The sequence below is a fragment of the Phyllosticta capitalensis genome, assembly GCF_038381095.1.
Source record: "Phyllosticta capitalensis strain CBS 128856 chromosome Unknown BKA78scaffold_2, whole genome shotgun sequence".
Classification (NCBI taxonomy): Eukaryota; Fungi; Ascomycota; class Dothideomycetes; order Botryosphaeriales; family Phyllostictaceae; genus Phyllosticta; species Phyllosticta capitalensis.
In genome coordinates, this window is record NW_027117440.1 from 2,365,802 (window position 1) to 2,384,326 (window position 18,525).

The 18,525-nt window shown below is 55.0% G+C and overlaps 9 protein-coding genes across 9 annotated transcripts; 5 read left to right on the forward strand and 4 right to left on the reverse strand.

Annotated features, from left to right (window-relative positions):
• Nucleotides 1–262: 262 nt before the first annotated feature.
• Nucleotides 263–2,320, forward strand: BKA78DRAFT_350124 (uncharacterized protein; the record flags this gene model as incomplete). Its single annotated transcript, XM_066890929.1, has 1 exon — nt 263–2,320. One exon carries the CDS (start codon nt 263–265, stop codon nt 2,318–2,320), a length of 2,058 nt encoding a protein of 685 aa, XP_066748084.1.
• A 469-nt stretch (nt 2,321–2,789) lies between these two features.
• On the reverse strand, nt 2,790–3,948 carry BKA78DRAFT_292789 (formyl transferase; the record flags this gene model as incomplete). Its single annotated transcript, XM_066886104.1, has 2 exons — nt 2,790–3,655; nt 3,705–3,948. 2 exons carry the CDS (start codon nt 3,946–3,948, stop codon nt 2,790–2,792), a joined length of 1,110 nt encoding a protein of 369 aa, XP_066748085.1.
• Nucleotides 3,949–4,061: 113 nt separating this feature from the next.
• On the forward strand, nt 4,062–7,564 carry BKA78DRAFT_82624 (uncharacterized protein). The gene is made up of 4 exons (XM_066893807.1): nt 4,062–4,537; nt 4,589–4,682; nt 4,734–6,113; nt 6,174–7,564. The coding sequence occupies exons 1-4, from the start codon at nt 4,308–4,310 to the stop codon at nt 7,296–7,298; spliced, it is 2,829 nt and encodes a 942-aa protein (XP_066748086.1). The 5' UTR covers nt 4,062–4,307; the 3' UTR covers nt 7,299–7,564.
• Nucleotides 7,565–8,173: 609 nt separating this feature from the next.
• BKA78DRAFT_306573 (emp24/gp25L/p24 family/GOLD-domain-containing protein) lies at nt 8,174–9,673 on the reverse strand. Its single transcript, XM_066887794.1, has 3 exons — nt 9,384–9,673; nt 8,865–9,253; nt 8,174–8,771 (listed from the first exon to the last, which is right to left on the reverse strand). Exons 1-3 carry the CDS (start codon nt 9,664–9,666, stop codon nt 8,622–8,624), a joined length of 822 nt encoding a protein of 273 aa, XP_066748087.1. The 5' UTR covers nt 9,667–9,673; the 3' UTR covers nt 8,174–8,621.
• A 44-nt stretch (nt 9,674–9,717) lies between these two features.
• On the reverse strand, nt 9,718–11,056 carry BKA78DRAFT_306577 (short-chain dehydrogenase). Its single transcript, XM_066887795.1, has 3 exons — nt 10,836–11,056; nt 10,341–10,779; nt 9,718–10,288 (listed from the first exon to the last, which is right to left on the reverse strand). Exons 1-3 carry the CDS (start codon nt 10,861–10,863, stop codon nt 9,859–9,861), a joined length of 897 nt encoding a protein of 298 aa, XP_066748088.1. The 5' UTR covers nt 10,864–11,056; the 3' UTR covers nt 9,718–9,858.
• Nucleotides 11,057–12,006: 950 nt separating this feature from the next.
• On the forward strand, nt 12,007–12,388 carry BKA78DRAFT_350130 (uncharacterized protein; the record flags this gene model as incomplete). Its single annotated transcript, XM_066890931.1, has 2 exons — nt 12,007–12,267; nt 12,329–12,388. The coding sequence occupies 2 exons, from the start codon at nt 12,007–12,009 to the stop codon at nt 12,386–12,388; spliced, it is 321 nt and encodes a 106-aa protein (XP_066748089.1).
• A 15-nt stretch (nt 12,389–12,403) lies between these two features.
• On the reverse strand, nt 12,404–13,673 carry BKA78DRAFT_82672 (SAM-dependent RNA methyltransferase). The gene is made up of 5 exons (XM_066893808.1): nt 13,049–13,673; nt 12,973–12,990; nt 12,806–12,916; nt 12,632–12,750; nt 12,404–12,582 (listed from the first exon to the last, which is right to left on the reverse strand). The coding sequence occupies exons 1-5, from the start codon at nt 13,362–13,364 to the stop codon at nt 12,526–12,528; spliced, it is 621 nt and encodes a 206-aa protein (XP_066748090.1). The 5' UTR covers nt 13,365–13,673; the 3' UTR covers nt 12,404–12,525.
• Nucleotides 13,674–14,548: 875 nt separating this feature from the next.
• BKA78DRAFT_350132 (camp-regulated phosphoprotein/endosulfine conserved region-domain-containing protein) lies at nt 14,549–15,133 on the forward strand (the record flags this gene model as incomplete). Its single annotated transcript, XM_066890932.1, has 3 exons — nt 14,549–14,584; nt 14,676–14,759; nt 14,816–15,133. 3 exons carry the CDS (start codon nt 14,549–14,551, stop codon nt 15,131–15,133), a joined length of 438 nt encoding a protein of 145 aa, XP_066748091.1.
• Nucleotides 15,134–15,812: 679 nt separating this feature from the next.
• Nucleotides 15,813–18,488, forward strand: BKA78DRAFT_306586 (pheromone-processing carboxypeptidase kex1). The gene is made up of 3 exons (XM_066887796.1): nt 15,813–16,389; nt 16,442–16,802; nt 16,856–18,488. Exons 1-3 carry the CDS (start codon nt 16,247–16,249, stop codon nt 18,245–18,247), a joined length of 1,896 nt encoding a protein of 631 aa, XP_066748092.1. The 5' UTR covers nt 15,813–16,246; the 3' UTR covers nt 18,248–18,488.
• Nucleotides 18,489–18,525: the final 37 nt, after the last annotated feature.

The following is an 18,525-nucleotide window of genomic DNA, read 5'->3' on the forward strand; positions in this document are numbered from 1 at the left end:
AATGGACAGAGGCTGAGCAGCTGCCCCGCGAACTTTGGTACTGCTGCTCCCATTCACACAAGTTGTACTTCTGACTGTTCTCAACTACGTGAATGATCGGGGAACATCCGAATCTGTTTAAAAGACTTGCTTTCCTCTGTCCTTGGATTTCTCTCCATCGTCTCTTGCAATTTGCTTTCTCCAAACCTTTCGCGCTTTCTGACAATCAGCCCTTCACCAAAACTACCTCTTCACTTGCCAACCAAGCCTTACAAAAGCCATCATGGACAACTCCACACCTCAGCCGCAAGTCCAATCTCAAGAACGTGCCAGATTGGTAGCATCTTGGGCGGAATCGCAGACCAGACCAAGCGCACGCGCTGGCGGTTTCTCGACGCAAGGCCCTCCACCCGCCATCACTGACAGCCTGCAGCCAGCACGGCCCCAAGCCCCTGTCCATCCTGTCATCGCTGGTCAAGCCCTGGGTATATTAGTATACCAACCTCAGTTTCAACACCCTCAGGTACAGTTTGGCTATGCGCAGCCCTTAAATTTCGAGCATCTGCGGGCAGCGCAAAGATACAGAGACGAATGGCAGCAGTACTGCCATCAGATTTTCCAGGATCTCCAGCCGGATGAGGCCCCGGCTTACGCAGATCCACAAGAATATGCAGTCCCCTTGCAACCTCGAGGCCAACGCCAGGCTGAAGGCGACAGCCAGGAGAACCCAATCTGCCTGAACGAAGACAGCGTCGGCGAGCAGCCCGTCATTCCCAAGCCCACTCTCCCAGTAAGAAAGGATAAATCCAAGGGCTTCCTCGAAGACTTCATCGAGGTCACCAAGCGGATGGAGGACGGAGATTGGGAGGGGTTGGATGGGCTTCAAAACTTGTTCAGGTCGCTCCAGCGCCTTTGGCCCGGAAAATACGACTGCATGAACCAGCGCTGGTATGTCAAGAAGGAAGACCCGGCGCTGTTTCAATGCATCGCCCGGAATGGCGCGGCCGTCAAACGCTCATGGGAAATGCGAGAACTCGTGAGAAAAGCGCTAGCGGACGAGTCGGCTCAAAGGGACCTCGCGAAGGCAAATAGGGAAAGGGGGTTGGTCGCACCGAAGCCGACCATCAAGACCGCGGAGAAGAAGAGAAAGCGCACCAGCGGCGCCGAATCAAGCTGCCAGCCCAAGGCCAAACAGGCCAAGACGACCACCAAGCCGAAGGCTACCAAGTCGAAGGCTTCCTCCGAACCAGAGGCGATCTCCAGGCCCAAGGAGACCTCCGAGCACGTCGCGCAGCCATCGCCTGCCGCAAAGACTGGGACCGCTCGATACCCAGCAATATTCGAGGAAGAAGAGGCTGCTCTCGAGCTCGTCGCCCAGCCAGCGACTGCTGCGAAGAATCGTCCCCGATACCCATCAATGTTCGGGGAAGTAGAGGCTGCACCCAAGCCAGTCGCCCAGCCAGCGCCTGCCTTGGAGACCGGGATCGTGGGTCCTCCAAAGATTTCCGAGGGAAAACGCGAGGCAGCTACAAGTGTCGACGCCCAGCCAGCTCCTCCCGCGAAGACTGGAGCCGCGGAGGCAGCCCCCAGTGCCGAAGCCCAGGCCTCTCCAGATCCCACGACCGAAGACCACTCGGTCGAGATGGGTGGCGTTGTGGATACCCAGGTCCAGGGCGACAATTGGATGGATGTGCTCTTCGAGGAAGAAGGCGAGACAGCTCCCGGCGTCGAAGCCCAGGCTTCTCAAGATCCCATGGCCGAAGAGCAGGCGGCTCAGCCCTCTTTCGAAGTCGGTGCTGAAGACCGGGCAGATGACCTTGATGACAAGGATTCTCTGCTCGAGGCAGAAGAAGGAGAAGAAGCTCACAGGGACCAAGCCGCCGCCAAATCTCCTGCCGAAGGCCCGATCGAGAACGCCCCTGCCGAAGAGGACGCTGCTCAGGTGCTTGAAGAGCACTTCGCTCGGAGGTTTACCAGCATGCGTGCCCCAGGGGAGGATGTGACAGCCAAATTTCGAGCCTGGGTGAACTTACAGCACGAAGCCGACGAAGAGCGCGAGTTCGCTGTCCGGACCTGGATGGTGCCACATTGCGAAGCCGACGAAGAGTCCGATGTCGAACAGGACACCAATGAAGCTCCTCAGCAGCACGAGGGCGCAACCGCCGAAGCGGAGGATGGCAAATTGGATGATGCTCTTGCAGCTGATCTCCAAGCCGCGCTTGAGGAGATGGACGCCGGTGAGGAGCCCGAAAAAAGCGAGGAGGAGGTTGAGGAGCACGAGGAGGAGTTTGAGGAGCAGATGGAGATTGACGAGGAGTCCGAAGAGAGCGAGGAGGAGTGAGCGCCGACAAGCGCCGTCCATCGCCAACTCCAACCGCCAAAGAAATGTTGAGAAAGCGGTTCTTTTAAATACGCACACGACTCGATTGAGCTGCTCATGGCATCGGCGTTCATCCACAGAAGGGAGATTTTCAGGAACGTTTCCCAGTATTCGAATGAGGGGAGTGTTGAAAATGTTCTTTTTTACTTGCGCATGCCGTCTTTCTTTGGCGGAAGAAGAGAACCAGAGTCCAAGGATATGATCTCGCGAAACAAGAAGATTGATAGGAATCACGAGGAATTCATTTTCTTCTTCCACAAACCCATGCACATCTTGCTCCGAAACCAACAGTCTTGTGACCAGTAAAGAAGACGATAAGCTCTGCATGACTTGATCGGAACAAGTGCTTGTGCAACGGACTTTTTCTTTTGGACCAGGAGGAATGATTCAAGCATCAAGGCCTCGAGATAAAGAAGCTACTTACTGGCTACTACAGGTCCAGAAACTTGTAATCGTCCTTCAGCCTTGGAAGCACATACTCGTTGCCCGTACCTCGACCCTGACCCTCCACAGTGAATGATTCAAGACATACGACTTTGCGATCTGGAGTGTAATGGGCAACGCAGCCATGTACAGGGCTCCAGAAAGGCTCTGGGATGATTTCAATGTCGCTCTCAAGTTGGTCAAGCTCTGCAACGCGGACTTGATGGATCTTGATTCTCCTTGGTCCATCATCCTTTCTGTTGCACAACTGCTCGAAGATGGAGTCATCCCATAGCTCCCCCAGGATGCGCAGCGTGCGGACAATCCTGTCTGCAGACCATGTCTTAAAATCAACGCGCATGTCTTCTTTGCTGATCTTGGGCGCATGTCTAATTGGACGATCTTTGAGCCCGGCCGATTGGAACCACCCCACTTCTTTCAACGGCGGGACAAAGGCTCGACTACGAAGCACATTTACCAGCATTTCAGCCCCCATTGGCGCCAAGTGACGGGATAGCTGTGCGGGAGTGCAGGTGTCTGGGTCCGGAATGTCAACGCCAGGATGTGGAGTTTGATCAATTAGCGTTCCCCGATCAAAATGAGCATGGTGAAGCGTCTGGACTGTCACTCCAGTCTTCTTGTCTTGGTTGAGCAGTGTATGAACGAGCGGTGCTGGGCCATGTAGATCGGGCAGGAGGGACGGGTGAAGATTCAATCCACCGTATTTTGCGGCATTAAGAATTCGAGGAGGTACAAACAGACCAAAGGACACGGCAATGATCAGATTGAAGGCGGTGGGAGGGGTCCAGCCGGTGAAAGTGTCAATCACGTGTGTGGGAAGCCCGAGTTCATGGGCAGCCGATTTGATGGGGGCTGCGACGATTAGTACCACACTATATGCAAATTATCGGCGATTGCAAACCTTCACGGAGCAGTTTATTGCCTCTACCACCGAGCTTCCCGGGTCTGTGGGCGACGTGAAGAGCGTCTATTAGGCTTGGATTCTGTTGGTGCTCATCATGGACAGCTCGGAGCGAGGCAATGCTGAAATCGTCAGTCCCGCAGAAAAGGATGCGCAGCGGATCAGAGCTCTTGGAGGAGGCGTAGCGTGCGCTGGGTATGCGCCAAATTGGCGGCGAGCGGCGAGAGAGACATGGCAGGATCATGGTGACGTTGGTGGTGAGAGACGGACAAATGCAAGAGCGGGCAAGCATCAGGTCGTGTTGTGTCGGAGGTGCCTGCGGCGAGAAGCGAGGGCGGCGGCAACGCAGCGCTTCCAGTGCAACTCCCCGCGGCTGTTACTACGCCATCATCACGCTTCCCTAACTAACGCGCAGCCAGCATGGTGCAGCAGACATTTTCCCACGATCGCATGCGTCTTGTGTCTCTTCACGACGCATCCTGTCGTGCCTGTGACGCCATAGGCAGACGAGCGGCTTGACGACCGGACAGAGGTAGATCAACGGCCTGGGGCCCAGTGCCGTACCCACCCAAAACGACCATCCATCTCCTTGACTCCAATACTATGGCCGCCAAGGTCGTACCCGCTCAGCTCGCCTTCTTAGCCATTTACTGTCCCTCGTTGGCTTCTTCCGATGACACCTTTCGCGACCAGCTTCTGTTCTACTTTTCCAAACCCGCCAAATCGCAAAGAGATGCCAATGGCGGCGCCGGCGCCGACGAGGCTGCGCGCAATGATGAGCACACACGTTTGCGCCAAATAGGACTCGCCCAGGGCATGGTTGACTTTGCCCGGTACGTGGCCACGGCACTGCTGTCCAAGATTTGCGATTGACCCTTCATCAGAAGCTTTTCCAACGGCGAGTCTGTCGACCATGTGGACACAGAAAAGTCGCGAATCATCTTGCACGAGCTAGAACCCGGCTGGTGGGCGCTGGCGGTAGGTTGACCACCTGTCGCGACGACTTGTCCTTTGTCCTAACTCTACCAGTCGATTGATCTCACCCGTCTGCCGGCGACTCCAACCCCTTCGAAACCGACCGACTCGAGCTCACCAGCTGCCTCTCCCGACGTAGAATACTCGGCACGCGAGGTTGCGCCTCCACAGCTTCTAGTCAAGCAGCTCTTGCGCGCCCACAACGTGTTCCAGATCCACCACGGGCCCTGTCTCGCTGATCTTTACAAACGTCTTCCGCGACAAAAGTTCTGCACTATTCTGGAGAGGTTCTGGGCGCGGTTCGCTTCTGATTGGGATGTGCTGATGCACGGCAGTCCAGCAACGGACATTTACAATGGAATAAAACTCGCTGCCGGCGGTGAGCTAGGCATGGGCGTGGGAGAAGAGGAATGGGGCAGCGGCGAGAGGGATGTCTTTGAAGATTTTGCCATGCGAACAGACGGGCTTGTGGACATGATGATTTCTCGATTTGGGGAGCCATCCAAGGAGTTGCAGAAGCCCAGCCCAAAAGCCATGACCAAGCAAACGACAACGAAGACTCGGCAGGCGCAAGAGCCGTGGATGGGAGCTGGATGGGACCCTGAAGCTGGCGATGGGGTTATATTTTCGGGGATTGGGGCCCTCTCACGCTCTTCTTTGCGAGACTTGTCAAACTGGACGCAATGGATCTACACGTACGGAGAGCACGCTTATGGGGTCAAGGAAAATCCAACGTCAAGTCGGCGGAGGCGAACAAGAGCGCGTACGACGAGGAAGACAGAGCGCTCAGACAAGCACCAGCGTGCAATCTCTGAGGACAGTGGCCAAAAAGCACCCGTGAGGACAGCCAGCTCTTTACCGCCGGGCATTCCACGTCCAATTGTCACGGCCGTGGAACAGTCACTGGACCAAGCTTCCGAAGCCGCGGATACGAATAGGCAACATGAAGAGGCAGGAGACGGACATCAGGCTCCAGGCAAGGATGACGACACTTGGATGAAATATTTGACTTTGGGTTATGGTTCGAGCTGGAGCGGAAAGAGACCAAAGCTACCGCATCAGCGATCTCAAAGCACACACGCGCGCCCACACGGTGACTCGGAAAAGCGTGACAGAGCCCCTCTTCAGTCGAGCACCCCGCCAACCCCCGAAGTCAAGGACGATCGTGTTACGAAGCATGTCAAACGAGAGAACGGTGGGCACTTCCTCATTGGCCTTCAAGGAGATTTGGACGAGAGCATCATTGGCGAGGGCGAAGAGACCAGCGGTGTTGCAGCAGAGAATGGGGACTGGGAAAACAGGATGCTCATCAGGACACTTCATTTGCAAGTGAAGCAAGACTCGAAAGGCGGCGGTGGATTGGAACGAAGAGCATCGGAAGCAACCACGGTCCCAATGAAATGGGAGTTTCAGAAGTTACGGGTAATTGTCTACGTCGTGAGTCTCCCCAAGCACATTAATACCCTTCACTGTACTAATAATCGTCTTGCGTAGCACCGCCCCTTCATTACTACCCTTCTTTTCGCACCACGCACCGACGCACTCTCCTATCCAGCATTCTACCGCCACCTTCACAGCTACCTTGCGCCGCTCCATAAGCCTCTCACCCTCAGCACGGCTCCCTCTCGCGTTGCAGCACGCATTGCCGCATCTTCGTATCCATACACGACCACGGCTCTCAACACGGATCAACCTATCTTTGACCTTGTGTACGACCCACTCCGCTTAACCATTCATAGCAGCATTCCCAATATTCCAGAGCCAGGGACATTCGGCGCGGAAGGCCTCTCTCTGGCGCGGGCGCGTAGCAGTAGCCCCTGGACTCGTCTCGAAGCGCTCAATGTACACGCACAAATTTTGGCAACACTGGACGGTACTAAACGTTCTCCGCATGAGATTGAGCGTACGGCTAAGACAAGCCGCGGATGGTGGCTCGTGTGGATGCGTCTACCACCATCAGAGTACAACGCCGGAGAGGATGACGCTCCACAAAGATCCTCGCCTTCTGCATCACCTGAGGCTTCTCCTTTGCTCGAGCCAATCCAAGACGAATCCCATGCTGGTTCATCTGGTCACCTATCACCTAAGGCTACGGCAGCAGGCGAGGACTATACGGGTCTTGGAAAGCCCTCAACTTCAACGGAGACCGTGCACGAAGTTCCTGTTTCCAATGGCTCGCAAACCGCTCCTAGCAAATCACCTTCGATTCCTGCCGCCTCGCCCTCCTCTTCTGCCTTTGACTCCGGCTCTTCATCCTCTTCGCCCGAGTCTGACACTGCCGAAGTCGCGACCATCAAACAGGGCAGCCTCACCGCTCCAGCCCTTCCCACCTCCACTCTTCGCGAAGCTATCCTGATCCGGCGCTCACGCGACGCTCCTAGCGGCAATGGCCACCGGCGCGGAATCAGTGGCGCAGGTAGCGGCAGTGGAAGCATTTGGCCCTGGAGCCTTGGGAGCAGCGGCACCGGCAATGGGAGTAACCTTCGCAGCGGAAGTGCCGCCGCGGAGACGAGTGATGCAGGTGCAGGGTCGACTGGCTGGGGCGCCAGGGGACTGGTGGAAGGAGTAGGCGTCGACGCGCGGAAGTACGTCGAGGGCTTGTTGAGTCTGAATAGATGAGTAGGGTGTTGCCTGTTGCATGGAGGCTCCTAGCGGCGCTGTGCTGCCGCTTTTGCATCATCATGGGTCTTGCATATGTACCTAGTCACCTCGCTCTCCCAATTAATCCTAAGCCCGATATTGATAACCGCACTGATTCTTCCAATTGAGACACATCTGTCTGCCGTCCATCTGTCCCAGATAGTAAATGTGCTCGTGGTACGAGCCGTTTGATTTGTAGAAGCAGGAGGCCCGAGAGAAGCCCAATTTTCCCACGGGATAGGTAGTCGCTTGACCTCAGCTCTCAAGACTTGTGCATTTGAATCCGAATCACCTAGCAGCCATCTTTCACTCTGTCACGATGAGGTGTGTTTCATTTGCTAAACAATGTGAGTCAGTCTTCCAGAAGCCAGTGTCCGTATCAACTTACGGCTCTCCAGTACGGTCGGGCTTGTCCTTGTCGTCGTCAAGAGCTTGGTCGAGTAATTTTCCCAAGTTTTCGAGCTCCGCCCTCCTTGCCTTGTTGGTTTTGTCGAGCACGTTGAAGAGCTCCTTCATCGACTTATCGGCGGCATCAAGCAAGTCGGCAGTGCTCATCCTCTCCTCCTTCTTGTCCTCGTCGCCAAAGGTGCGAGGACGCGAGCGCCTCTCGTCTTCAGCCTTTGGCTGGGTCTTGGACTGCGCATGTTAGCAACCCCAAAAGACACATCCGCATCGGATGGTGCATACCATTTTTCCTTGGTCTGCCATCGCTGTAAACGAAGACTGCGGATCGGTTGGGGTTTGGGCGCAGGTAGAAGCCCTACGAGGTTGATGGGTAATGGGTGATGGGTGATAGTCTGGGGTTTTGGCGCAGGTAGATGGCTGATAGGTGTGATGGGCGATGTCGGGGGGCAGTCGCCTGAAGACTCCGTCAGAAGTTCTGTAGAGGGAGCGCGTTCCGAGGATTGCATCCAAATACTCCCTTAAAGCTAGCTCATCGACGCAGAGATTCGATGAGAATAGAGCATACTGAGACTAAGAGAAGGGCGACCAGATTGACTGCGAGAATGCACAGAGACTGGACATTTTTGAAAGCATATTACGCTGAATGTTGACAGCACTGCGGCCTCATCGCGTTGTGAAGCGGCGGTTTCCACAGCAAGTCTTTTTTTCACATATCGCATACTCAGCAGCAGTGCACAATCAATCCTTTTGCATTTTGAATCCATCTTCCAACGCCCCACGCAGTGCTAGGTATGATATCCGAGAGGAGGAGCCCAACCACCTCGACAATCGTAGTAGAAACAGAATCAACGTCGTATTCTTCGTCCTAATTCCTCGGCCAAAAGAAGACCACCAAAACTAGGTGAGCTTTTGCTTGATGAAGAAGGCCCGCAGATGTGACAGCTGCCACGCGCACGTCACGCCCAGCACGGCGACCTGGATGAGCGTCCAGCGCACGACCTTGGCGTTTGTTGATTCGGACTGATCTCTGAACTCGGCTTCGCGTTCCTGAAGCAGACTCGTTAGTACCTCTGAAGCTGCCTCTTCACGCTTGAACGTGTGGCCCACGGGCTCATGGCGGGACACGGCGACCGCACTTACCCTCTGGAAGACCTGCTCGCGGCGAATATCCTGCAACCTCGCGTTCAAATCGCGCACCTTCTGCTGCAAATCCTGCATCTTGCTCTTGTCGTTGCTCTCAATCTGGCTCGTAGCGCCGATTGCCATGTCGAGCGTCAGGCGGATGCTACCCGCCGACTGGCCGCCAACCAACCATCCGGACGTGACCTGGGCGCCGATGGGCGACAGGCAGATGCGGTGCTCGCCGCTGTCGGCCGCCGAAAACGTGAAGCGCCCCTTGGCCGCGCTGCGCTGCGAGACGATGCGGTGGTCGTTGTCGAAGGTTTCTTCCACGCTGATGTACGTTTGGATATTGGGGTCGGCGACGTATGCGCGCACGTTGGGGTCCCAGTGTTCGAGATTGTAGTGGCCTGTGGAGCTTGGGGTTAGCTGTTTGTGACTTTGGGCGCGCCGAGACGCCAGGAGCATTCTCGTGAGCTCTAATTGAGCTTCCCCGGACTAGTAAAATGAAATGGAGTAGATCAAATGCCGCGTACTCACCAACTACCATGGTGTCGCTGGGCAGGTCCTCGAAGAAGCACTTTTGGCCATTGCCTTCCATGTAAAGGTAGAGGGCTTTGGCGGGCAGAATCCAAGCCGCCAGGGCAAGGAGGGTGAGCAGCGAGCTGAAGCTCGACATGGGCGAACTTGATCGAGCCATTGGGAGCTTGGGTTGGTGTTTCTGTGAGAGAGCCGCTGGGGGACTATTGAGGTCGGAGAAGCGCGGTGGATCCGTGCCGGCCACCTGTCGGATACCAAAAAGGGATAGCGTGCACGGACGCATCTACATCAACACCTTGGACTCGAGGCCTTCTTCTCATCCACTTTCATCGACACCCGCACGAATTACAAAATCGTCTCTCCATTAAGTCTACGACTTTCTATCCATGTGGTCATCCCTCATTCAAGGTCGTAATTCTTCAGGTTTTCCATTGCTAACCATGAAAGACTTCTAACATCAAGTGCACGCGACCATCTAACCATTCACGACAACACCGCCGTTGGGATGCAACGTCTGTCCAGAGATGGAAGCACTGTCCAAGGCAGCGAGGAACACGAAGCATGTCGCAATCTCGCTGGGCTGGCTGGGGCGGCCCATGGGAGAAGTGAATTGCTTCTGTGCCTCGTCGTTCATGGTCGCTGGAATCAATGGCGTCCAGACTGGGCCGGGCGCCACTGCATTGACGCGGATACCACGGCCAACGTACTGGTTGGAGAGGCCGCGGGTGAATGAGATGATGGCACCCTTGGTGGAGGTGTAGTCGAGAAGACCCGGTCGGCCAATATAGGCATTGACCGAGGCGTTGTTGATGATGGAGTCGCCAGCCTTCATCTGTGGCAGGACGTACTTTGCCATGTAAAAGTACGGATGGATGTTGACATTGAAGGTGTTTTCCCACTGCTCCCTGTGGTAACAGTCAGGGCGCGATCTACAGGTGACGGTGGTCCTTGACTTACTCTGACAGCTCTTGAATATCCTGGACCATCATTTGGTATGCGGCGTTATTGACAAGGATGTTGATTCTGCCCATCCACTCCAACGCCTTGTCGACCGTTGCTTTGCAGTTCTTCTTGTCCTTGAGATCTGTGGCAAATAAATGGCATTTGGTGCCATACTTCTCCACCAACCTCTTGGTCTCCTGAGCGTCCTTCTCCTCCTCGGGCAGGTATGCAATGGTGCTCTCAGCACCCTCCATGGCGTACAGGATGGCAGTGGCTCGGCCAATGCCGCTATCACCACCCGTGATCAGCGCCTTTTTGCCCTGGAGCTTTCCGGCAGCCTTGTAAAGCTGGTAGCCGCCATCTTCCGTTGGGAGGTACTCGCTCGCAGGAGGCGGGCCTTTCATGTCGGATTGGCGTCCCGGAGGATCCTGGTGCGCGACGGGAACCTTGTGACCTGCGCGGATGTCAGCACGAAAAATGGCGATTCGGGCGTGGAAGCTTGATGCGCACCCTGCTCGAATTGAGACTTGTCCGTCATTTTTGATTGAGGTCTTCTGGTGAGGTTCTCTGGGACAATGAAAATCGTTGTTGCAGCTCAGAATTGGCAAGGAGTCTTTGGCAAAAGGCGAGTAGAGAACGGGCAATTTCTCAGTTCAGGGTCCTTTTTAGGAGAGAGCGTCTCTCAAAGTCTCTCATAATGACATCATGGGAAAGATGGCAGGCACTCTGCAATCTCCATTCTCACTGCAGGACATCGGGTGCAAGGCCAAACATCGGATTGTTCAAAGTCGCATATGGAAAAATCGAGAACAGCGGGAGACTCCCGGCAGATCGAAAGGTTGGTGTAGATCTCAGCGGAGCTGTAGAGGCTGGAGATTCTGGAAGCTCTGAGCACGACATGCTCCGCATTCCTGGCACCAAAATCCAACAACAATCCCTTTGCCAGCCTTGTTGCCAATACGGAACATGGCAAAGAGCACTACCTAAAGCGTTCTGTCTTGATCACAGATATCACGGAAACAGCTCAGTTGACGTGATGGCAGGATGCTGGTAGCTCGAGCAACCTGAATGGTATGACGTCAGGGGGCGGGCGGGCCAAGTGTTTGTCGCCGGTGATTCAAGCAACACACAACCTCGTCCCTTTGATTCTCGAAGCCGACGACGAGAGTGGGGAGCCTGGAGTCCCTCTTACGGCATGGTCCTGTCATGCCAAGTGGTTTCGACCCTGAGAAACAGGGTCTCGTCTGAATTTCAGCCTATCACAAAATGACGGCAGGAGCTCTTCAAGGCACAGGGACATGCGTCCTTCAGCAGGGCTGCCGCCACGAGGATGAGCCCTACTGCCAAAGCGGGAAGCTGGCGTATTCTGCTTTTGTCGCTCATGACGTCCGGGGCTGACGATCTCCAGCAAACCTGAATTCTCTCTACCCCAATCTAGCTTCCTACTCTTCTATAAAGTCGCTGCGTGGCCATCTCGAGTTGAGACTGCTGCATCACCACCATCACAAAGAACAATCACCAGCAACTGCTCCACCTACGACGAGTACCTACATATTCGATCCTCTTCTCGAAAACTCTGAACCTTTAAATATTCTACCGCGACCAGACTCCTTGAGCAATTGAAGCTTAGCCTCTACTCTGCAACCTCGGGAAATAACACGAAACTTCAACAATCAACATCATGCCCGTCACACGCAAGACAACCTCCTCCAGGCGCCCTGGTCTGATGGCCAGGCTCCGTGGTCGCCACAACACGACAACAACTACAACCACGACCACCACGACCAGAAAGACCCGCCACCACAAGCCAGGCCACAGGACCGGACATGCGACTACGGCTGCACCTGTCCACCACCACAAGCGCCGTCCTAGCTTAAAGGACAAGGTCTCCGGTGCGATGCTCAAGTTGAAGGGTGCTGTTACTCGCAGGCCCGGCGAGAAGGTGAGCAATTATTGACCCTGTAGCGACTTTGAAAATCCGCGAGACTAACGTTGTTCCTCAGGCTGCTGGCACAAGACGTATGCGGGGAACCGATGGCAGGGGAAGTCATCGCAGATATTGATTTGAGCAATTGGCGAACGGCCAAGCAAGCGATGTGCTGTACGATAAGCGTGTGATACCCTGATTTTCCTATTGAGCCAAGGGGAGCGAAGCGTGGGATAGCAAGTGTTTCTGTATTTGTTCGACCAGAGTGTCCGCTTAGATCAGGTCGCCAAAGCCTCTTTCCGAGTCCTTCTTGATCAAATCAATCATTCCCTGTTCAAGTCAGTCGTGCAGCTTCTCAATCGTTACATGGTACTCCAACCTCCGGCATGATTGGTTTTCCGTCTTTGTCCACAACGTAGCGGAATGGCATCTCGGTGCTCTCGTGCTCGTCGACCTTGATTTCAGGGTTGTCGACGTATCGAATTTCGTCAAGAGGCACTATGACGTAACATGAGAAAGGAGAACAGCGTCAATCGGAATGCTTTCCACTTACTCCTGTCCTGGACGATCATTCTAGTGACCCTGACAGCGGTATCAGTGGTCATCTGGACAGGTCCGAGCCGGCGGCCCTCGAAACCCTTCTTGCGAAGCTCTGAGGTCCTATCTGATGCACGTCGTCAGCTATATGCATAATGCAGCAAGACCCACTAAACAATATACCTCTTGGAGGATCATCACCTGCATGGCAATCAGCTATTCAACTCGACACATTCATCACATCAATCCGAGGCCATACCGAGAATGCCGCCAAAGAGAAAGACGTCAAACTGGTCGCCATCGGCAGGGCTTAGTTCTTGGGTCGCTGCGGGGTCGAGCAAGCAGACCCTGGGCTTCTCAAAGAGATTTTCCACGCTATCATGCTCGACTTCGAGACCTTGGACATGTGCCAAGTTTTCCGGCAGCTTCAGGGTTTCTGGGACACTTGATAGCAAAAAGCGCACGCCAGATGCCTGCGACTCGCGCGCGATCGAGGCATATTCGAGCGAAGACCAGGCTTCGAGCTCGGGATCCAGGTGCTCGACCACGAACGTTTTCTTGATTGGTGAACCCATCCCCTCCCGTGCGATGGAAAGATGCGTGAAAATGCGTGTGCGGCTTGCGGTGGCTTACGCGCTGCTAGCCCGCTCTAATGGTGGACCGGAAAGGAAAGATTCGAGATGGATTGCACGTGATGGAGAGCGCCGTGCCGTGCCTGACAAAGCAAAGGCTCCAGGATGTCGGGAGAAAAGAAAAAAAGATTAAGGTTACGAGCTGCCAGACCCTTTCTGTCGAAAATGTTGACAAGGGCGTTGGAAGAGGAGAAGAATGATAATTGTGCAGCACGTATGGCCAAAGGGAGCTGCAGGATTGTGAAGCGCGAGAGATGCAACGGTCGATGGATTTGGAACAATTTTTGCTTCTTGATGGTTGAGATGTGGTTCGCTGCGTCTGCACTGCGCGTGACGGCAGGCTGGTCGGGCCAATGGGAATGGGAGCGTCGACGGCCGACTGTAGCGACCAGTAGCGCCATTCCTCCGGCCTGACTTGAACCAGACTGAACCTAAGCTGAACAACTTCACTCACTCCCTTTGGTCCACTCCACTCAGCATCTTTCTCGTGTCTCTTTTCTGACTCGCTCAGCAAAAGAAATACTCCTAAAGGTATCCGCAAATCCTGGCCTGGCCTGGCGACTACGACTTGCTCAAACCTACTTTTGTCCAAGCATCCACCCCACTATTCTCACGCATCCTCTGATTCACCCGGCAAACGGCCCTACCGCCGCCCGTCGAGTCGAACCGCCGCCGCCGCAAAGCGATTTGAGCCTGAGCCTGAGCCTGCTTGTCGTACCGTACGCCCGCAGGTCCCGCTGCAACTGACGACTGCTTTCTGTCGTGGTTACTGGTCATAACGACGCTGCCGTCACGCCTTTGCCCAAGTCGCAGGGATCATCTTATCGAGGTCATCCCCGCCAACAGCTGCCATAGCCCCAAAACTGTGCTATTACTGGCAGCCGCATCCAATCCGAGTTTGCCTTAGGCCAGAACGCGGTCCTGACCTCTGCTGAGTTGCTGTTATTGACGTGTACCCTTGCGGTGCTACCATACAGTCACTCGTCGGTCGTTCAGAGCCCGAAATCCTGAAATCCGACTGCCCAAAGACAAAGCCGCCTGCGACATCCGCTACCCCTCCATCCTCGTCCGCCGACCGCAATCCAGCTCAACCACCTTCGCACCAACCCTTCCCAGATTCATTCACCATGAATCCCCATCAGAAGAACAAGGTTGACATCAGCGTACGTCACCCTCCGCAACCGCGCCTGCAAACACCACCTGCACGCTGCCCACCTGGGGCAAGAATTTGGCACTGACGTCTATCCATTACAGTCGCTGTCGGCAGAAGAGCAGCGTCTGTTCCGCCTCTACGGCAAGCTGCCAAACCGCAAGGACCTGCTCCAGAACAAGCTCAAGGTACGGCAGCCATTCCATCTTGCTTCCTGATTGCATACTCACCATGACGCTTGCAGGAGCGCAAGTACTTTGACAGCGGCGATTACGCTCTCTCCAAGGCTGGCAAGGCAGATGACGTCGGCGTCACCCAGATTGGCCGCGAACACCCCGTTCCTGAGAACATCCCGCACAGCGCATCACCCCATGTTGGCAATGGAGGAGGCCCCGTTGCCCACACGCCCAATGGTCAGAGTGCCAGCCCTGTAAAGGAAGGCACCTTCCTCCACCGAGAGACTAGTCTCAACCACGAGACGAGCGCCGACGATGTGCCCAAGGACGCGGTCGAGGCCAAGGCCGAGGAGGAAGGCAAGGCGGTGCCTATCCGCCAGTCTTGAATGGAACCAAGTGTACGGATATGGTCTGGGATGTTTGATATTGGGCCTCTGTGCCGCTACATGACTTCACGTCCACTTTGCGAGCAGGATTCGGATTCGGCTTGCTCGAACTTGCAATGTCTTCCCAATCCGCAAAAGCAGGCGCAAGGCAGGATTTGGCGTTGGCATGGGACAGGGTCATTTATGAGGATGCCAGGAACGGTTTCCCAGGGTTATCTCATCTCCTTCTTGTAGCTAAGTTCTGGCTCCACCGAGAGCGGGGAGTCGAGCCATTTCCTTTGCCGTGCAAGCTTCGCGCCTGGCAGCTTCGCACGCATGTCTTGAATTGCGGAGCAAGGGTAGATACCAAATTTGATGACGGTGAACAACGCGAGCCAAATTGAATTCAATGTCCGTGTCCACGGATGCGGGCCGATGCATAGGCGGATAAGCCTGGGCTGGGGTCCTTTTGGTCGTAGCGACACTGGCCCCAAAAAGATCCATTAGCTGCATATACCGGGTTGATTTGGACGAATGCGGCGAGTATCTAGTCGAAGCACGCAGGGTTGCCTTCAGCTTCGTCCGTTGCGGAGTGGGGGCGGGGCTGCATTGGATGAGAGAGGCGGAGCGGTATTGGCATGCTCAAGCAGACAAGGACCGGATGCAGCAGGTCGAGAGAACGGATCTGAGAGTCAAGAAAGGTACGAGTAGCTCAGTCAGTATAAGGCTACAAGGCCAGCATCTGCGGGTAGCCCCGATTTGGCTGGCAAGGACCCTTGGAAAGATCGCTTTGTCGGCCGGGGGCGCCACCCAGGCCACGTCTCTTCTGCCAACGGTCAGCATCCTCGATACGGTCCTCAATACCCTGTTTATCCAACAACCGGCCGGTACGAAGAAAAGGCTCAGTGCCAAAAACCGTTTGCTGCTGCAGCTACCCGTCCGTTGTCCCGTAGTGCGCCCCATTTCAAAAACTCCAGGTCTGCGCCTGGTCCTGCGCATTCATGACATAGTAACGCGCGGCCCAATCCGACTAGACCCAACGTTTATCCCATCCCCTTCCAACCTCTTCCGGATCGCGCTCCACGACCTACACATACCGCCCTCCATCTCCGACGACCGCGCCTTGACAAGGCAATGAGGGCTCTCACGCAAGCCCTCGCGTTCGCCGCGGCATGGCTACCCGCCGTCGCCGCCGCCTCGGACAAGACGGCCGCCGACTACTTTGTCCATTCCCTGCCTGGAGCGCCTCCGGGGCCGCTGCTGAAAATGCATGCTGGGTATGTATAGCGCTTCCAATGCGCCATTCGCTTTTGCTGACTATGTTCTCAGCCATGTTGAAGTGGACGCCGAGCATCACGGAAACCTGTTCTTCTGGCATTACCAAAACCGACACATTGCGAACCGTCAGCGCACCGTGATATGGCTCAACGGCGGACCGGGATGCAGTTCAATGGACGGCGCCATGATGGAAATCGGCCCATATCGGGTGACAAAGGATCAGAACCTGGCATACAACAACGGGTCTTGGGACGAGTTCGCCAACTTGCTGTTCGTGGACAATCCGGTTGGCACAGGGTTCAGCTACGTCGATACGAACAGCTACCTGCACGAACTCAACGAGATGGCGGACCAGTTTATCATCTTTTTGGAGAAGTGGTTTACCCTCTTCCCCGAATACATGTACGACGACGTGCGTATACTTCTACCTGCCACGACACCGATGACGTAACTCACTAGTTGTAGATCTACATCGCCGGAGAGTCCTACGCCGGGCAACACATTCCGTATATCACCAAGGCTATCATGGAGCGCAATAAGAAGGCGCAATATCCGTGGAAGCTCCAAGGTCTCCTCATCGGCAATGGCTGGATTTCACCGGTGGACCAGTACCTGTCCTACCTTCCTTTCGCATACAAGAACGGACTTATAAAAGATGGGACAGACAAGGCAAAGAGGGTGGAGGCCGCTCAGGCTGTGTGTATCAAGTCCCTGGATGCCGGCGGCTCCACCCATGTGGATATTCAAGACTGCGAGGACATTCTTTCCACTTTGCTCAGCGTGACGACGGACACCTCGAAAAACGAAAACGAGCAGTGCATCAACATGTACGACATCCGGTTAAGAGACGACGATTCCTGCGGAATGAACTGGCCACCGGATCTGGCGCAACTCACACCCTACCTGCGCCGCGAAGATGTCAAGTCAGCCATCCATATTGACCCGGCCAAGCGTACTGGATGGCAAGAATGCTCAGGATCTGTGTCTATGAACTTCAAGGCGCGCAACTCGAGGGCTTCCATTGAGCTCCTGCCGGTAATTCTTAAAGAGATTCCCATTTTGCTTTTCTCGGGAGAAAAGGACTTGATCTGCAACCACATCGGCACGGAAGAGCTTATCAACAACATGAAATGGAATGGCGGAAAAGGTTTTGAGCTCGGTCAAGGAGAAGTGGCTCCGCGCCGGGATTGGACATTCGAAGGCGAGCCGGCAGGTATCTACCAGGAGGCCCGTAACTTGACCTATGTCATGTTCTACAACAGTAGCCACATGGTCCCCTTCGACTACCCGCGCCGGACCCGCGACATGCTCGACCGCTTCATGGGCGTCGATTTGTCTAGCATTGGCGGCAAGCCAGTCGACTCGAGCATTGACGGCGAGAAGGGACCGCTTACGAGCGTTGGTTCCCATCCGAACTCCACCGAAGCAGAAGAGGAACAAGACAAGATGCTCGAGGATGCCACTTGGCAGGCGTATTACAAGTCCGGCGAAGTTGCGCTCGTTATCGTCGCCAGCTTGGCAATTTTGGGTGGCTTCTTCGTCTGGCGCGACCGCCGCAGAAGAGCAGGATATCAGAGCGTCTTTCCGTGGGCCAAAGACAATGGCAGCTCCATTCTCAGAGGCGGCATGGGCCTGGAAGGATTTAGGAGCAGATCCAACACCGAACGCGACATGGAGGCTGCATATGAGGAACACGAGCTGGTTGGATCGATAGACGACTCAGATGACGGCGAGTTGGGTCGAGGGAAACAGCGCGCAAGGAATGGAGATGCTGAGAGGGAGCCTTTCAGTTTGGTCGACAGCGACGATGAGAGTGACCACGGAACTGGTCTGGGGGTTGAAAAGAGGAGGAAATAAGGTCTTTACGGCTGCCATGACGCATGGGAGTTCCGTTTCATGACATGCGCATCTAAGCACTCTACCGGCGTTGGATTGGGCACTTTTTCATTACTGCCACTCATAGGCAAGGTGTTGATGGTGCAACACTGTCACTTGATGTACGCTACGGGTAGGTTGGAAAGCGTTTGGATACGATAGAAAACCAGCAGCAACTCATTACCAAGCGATGCAATGACGAAATTTGAATGAATGACTGTCGATGAGGCATTTCTTAGAGACTTCCAAGTTGGGATGGC

Coding starts and splice junctions, on each gene's coding strand:
- BKA78DRAFT_306577 (XM_066887795.1), bottom strand. CDS start 10,863: ATGACGGACAAGTCTCAATTCGAGCAGG. Junction 10,780..10,835: donor CAAGTCTCAATTCGAGCAGG/GTGCGCATCAAG, acceptor ACATCCGCGCAG/GTCACAAGGTTCCCGTCGCG. Junction 10,289..10,340: donor GATATTCAAGAGCTGTCAGA/GTAAGTCAAGGA, acceptor CTGTTACCACAG/GGAGCAGTGGGAAAACACCT.
- BKA78DRAFT_82672 (XM_066893808.1), bottom strand. CDS start 13,364: ATGGGTTCACCAATCAAGAAAACGTTCGTGGTCGAGCACCTGGATCCC. Junction 12,751..12,805: donor AATGATCGTCCAGGACAGGA/GTAAGTGGAAAG, acceptor GTTACGTCATAG/TGCCTCTTGACGAAATTCGA. Junction 12,583..12,631: donor GAAAACCAATCATGCCGGAG/GTTGGAGTACCA, acceptor TGACTTGAACAG/GGAATGATTGATTTGATCAA.
- BKA78DRAFT_306573 (XM_066887794.1), bottom strand. CDS start 9,666: ATGCGTCCGTGCACGCTATCCCTTTTTGGTATCCGACAGGTGGCCGGC. Junction 9,254..9,383: donor CAGCGACACCATGGTAGTTG/GTGAGTACGCGG, acceptor CAAGCTCCACAG/GCCACTACAATCTCGAACAC. Junction 8,772..8,864: donor GCGAGCAGGTCTTCCAGAGG/GTAAGTGCGGTC, acceptor AGTCTGCTTCAG/GAACGCGAAGCCGAGTTCAG.
- BKA78DRAFT_82624 (XM_066893807.1), top strand. CDS start 4,308: ATGGCCGCCAAGGTCGTACCCGCTCAGCTCGCCTTCTTAGCCATTTAC. Junction 4,538..4,588: donor GGCATGGTTGACTTTGCCCG/GTACGTGGCCAC, acceptor ACCCTTCATCAG/AAGCTTTTCCAACGGCGAGT. Junction 6,114..6,173: donor AGTTACGGGTAATTGTCTAC/GTCGTGAGTCTC, acceptor CGTCTTGCGTAG/CACCGCCCCTTCATTACTAC.
- BKA78DRAFT_306586 (XM_066887796.1), top strand. CDS start 16,247: ATGAGGGCTCTCACGCAAGCCCTCGCGTTCGCCGCGGCATGGCTACCC. Junction 16,390..16,441: donor CTGCTGAAAATGCATGCTGG/GTATGTATAGCG, acceptor CTATGTTCTCAG/CCATGTTGAAGTGGACGCCG. Junction 16,803..16,855: donor CCGAATACATGTACGACGAC/GTGCGTATACTT, acceptor CACTAGTTGTAG/ATCTACATCGCCGGAGAGTC.